General features: G+C 55.9%; 1 protein-coding gene across 1 annotated transcript; it reads right to left on the reverse strand.

Moving 5' to 3' along the window:
- Positions 1-1,312: 1,312 nt before the first annotated feature.
- On the reverse strand, positions 1,313-2,787 carry PEF1 (penta-EF-hand domain containing 1; the record flags this gene model as incomplete). Its single annotated transcript, XM_010013440.1, has 3 exons — positions 1,313-1,542; positions 2,092-2,235; positions 2,742-2,787. Coding segments are annotated over 3 exons (420 nt in total), but the record flags the coding sequence as incomplete, so codon positions are not given.
- Positions 2,788-2,795: the final 8 nt, after the last annotated feature.

The raw sequence follows: 2,795 nt of genomic DNA on the forward strand, positions 1-2,795 counted from the left end.
TATATCTAATCTATCCATACATATATCTAAATCTATCTAATCTATCCATATACCTATCTAATCTATCTATCTATCCATGTATCTATGTATGTATCGATCCACGCATCCACCTACCTACCCACCCATATCTCCCTCCCTCCCTCCCCACGTACACACCCCATAACCCCAGCTGCCCCCAGCTTTGGCTCTGAACCTCTCTGCCCATTCAGGCAGCTCTGACTCAATGGAAGACAATGAGAAACATTGCTGGAATAAGGAGTGATGCTCTGGAACAGAGTCCTGCTGAGGACAACACCCACAGCTGGTGATTGCTTCTAAAAGCAGCAGGTAAATTACTTGGGCTTTTAACTATCTTGTGTCATAAACATTCCTTCAAATATATAGCCTCAAAAAGCATCTCAGATCCTCATCAAGCCCAACTCCAGGAGAATTACTTGGACACCATTTTAAAACCCCAGGAAAACACTTCTGGGTTGGCTGAATCTTTACATTCCTGGTTGTACCTCAGCAGCAGACCCCAGCACCCGATTTTCTGTGATTTGACATGAACTGGGTTAAGAACCAACTCCAGGGCTGGGGAACAGGCACAGGACGTGTCCCCAGAGCTGCTGCTGGCCCTGTGGGGGTGACACGGGGCAGGAACGTGCTCCCATGAGCTGCTCAGCAGACACAAACCACTCAGCAGCCAGTGCACATCACCTTTTATTCAAAAGCTGTAAAAAGAAGCTCTAAACCGTTTACAAGTTTGGCTTTGGCAGAGACGCATCAAAACCCACACTGGTAACAAGCAACAAGCGTGGCCCAGGGGAAACAGGGCTCACCCTCGGGAAAGCTGGAGCAATTCCAGCAGAGCCAAGGGGCTGGAAGTGTTCCTGGGGAGGAAGAGCCGTCTGCGAGGGGAGGAAGGACGAGCTCTGCCATCGCTTGAACCCTTCCTGCTGCTTTTCCAATGAAGGCTCACCTTTTGGGCACTGGAGAGTCCCTGAAAGCATGGTGAGATGGGGCTGTTCCACTGCAGACATCCCACCAAGCCAAGGGACAGCACGAAGGGAGGTCTAAGGATGATTTTGTGTCTGGCAAGGGAAGATCTAAGCACTCCCCAGGAGGCACAGCACATATATAAGTTTGGCTGTCCCACCCTGCAGCGTGGCCCCAGAACCAGGCTCCAGTTTGGCATGGAGGCATCTACCACCATCGAATGGGGATGAGGAATCGAAGCCGGGAGGGTCCTGGAAGGGCTCAGGGCTCCTTAGAAAGCTGCCCTGGGAAAACAGCTTGGTCACATCCCAGGGGAGAGCCCCGGCCCGTGGCATCACAGCATGCGAGTCACGACCATGGTGAGGAAGTCCTCGTAGCTCAGGCGCACGTTGCCCACCAGCGCCGTGTCCTTCTCGCGGAAGGCGTCGCTCGTGCTCTGGAGCTGCATGCAGATCTGGATGAAGCGGTCCAGCTGGATGCTGGGGCTGGGCGATCGCTGGGCATAGCGGGCCAGCAGCAACTGGCTGAACTGGGGGCTCAGGTTATAGCCCATCTGGGAGAAAGCTGGGAGCAAGAAACACTTGGATTAAACCTTCCTGACGGGAGGGAGAGTGAGTGCGCCCTGCCCGCCCCACGCTGGCACACACCCCATCTCCCACTGCCCCACAGCTTCCCATCCAGCAGCGGGTGTGTGCAGGCAGGGCTCTCCCAAGGGAGAAACCAAACCAAGGCACGAATTCCAGACATTTTTTCCCTCCATCAGACACACACACCCAAAAGCTCCTCCCAGAAAACAGGCTTTAGCCACATGCCATTTGTGGGGGCATTTTGGGTTTCCTTAAGGAAGGAAGTTTGCGCCACAACCCTGCCGCGGCTCCTCGTCTCCTGTCCCACGGGAAGGCTCAGCGCCAGCTCTGCCACAGCTGGTTGAGCCAGCCCAGCATGCTCCTTGCTCCACGGCTGCATGGGAGGCACCGCAGAGCTCAGATTCACCCAGCCCAGCTGCACGGATGGCACCAGGAGGAGACACCAGCCTGGGCTGGAAATAAACACTACCAGAGGCAGGTATTGGTGTCGGCAAGGGTCAGGTTGGTGTCTCTGCCTCTCACCCACCTTGCTGGAGCTCGCTGAAGCTGATGGAGCCCGACTGGTCCCTGTCATACTGCTGGAAGAGGTTCTTCCACTGCTGGATGAAGCGCAGCAGGGCTGAGAAGCCGTACACATCGATGCGCCCTGACCTGGTCCTGTCGAACATGTCTGAGGAGGAAGGAGCAGAGAGGAGGAGCAGGACAGTGAGGAGCGGAGCAAGGATACGCTGCAGAAACTCCCAGAGAGCTCAGGGTGTGTGCATGGCTCCCAGCACCCAGCTCTGGCCCCAGAAACTGTGATCGACCAGCACCTAATAGGCTGGTATGGAATGGCACCAACCCCCGATGCCCGGGGAATGGGGTGCCTCTGGCTCAATACTGGAGCTTTTCCTCCTTTTCTCCTGGCTCCCTGGGGGCTGGGGCTCGTGCAAAGCTGGGCTCTCTTTCCCAAGCAGCATCCTGAGCCCCTGACTTGCGTCCCCCACTAAAAGGGTGCTCGGAACTACCTGATTTGCCCAGCACTTGCTCCAGAGAGCACTTACAGACCAGCTGCGCAGGTAAGTGACACCCAGAGGCAGGAGAACACAGCCCGGGCTGGGCTTCACCCTGACAGCAGCTCATCCCAAACAGACCAGCACAAGAAGCAGCAGGAGGGCAGGGAGGGCCCGGACTCACTTATCATCAGCAGGCAGGTCTCATCGTTGAACGTCGACCAGTTGGAGTTGACCA

This window comes from Nestor notabilis, unplaced genomic scaffold, assembly GCF_000696875.1.
Source record: "Nestor notabilis isolate BGI_N333 unplaced genomic scaffold, ASM69687v1 scaffold19514, whole genome shotgun sequence".
In the NCBI taxonomy this organism is placed as follows: Eukaryota; Metazoa; Chordata; class Aves; order Psittaciformes; family Psittacidae; genus Nestor; species Nestor notabilis.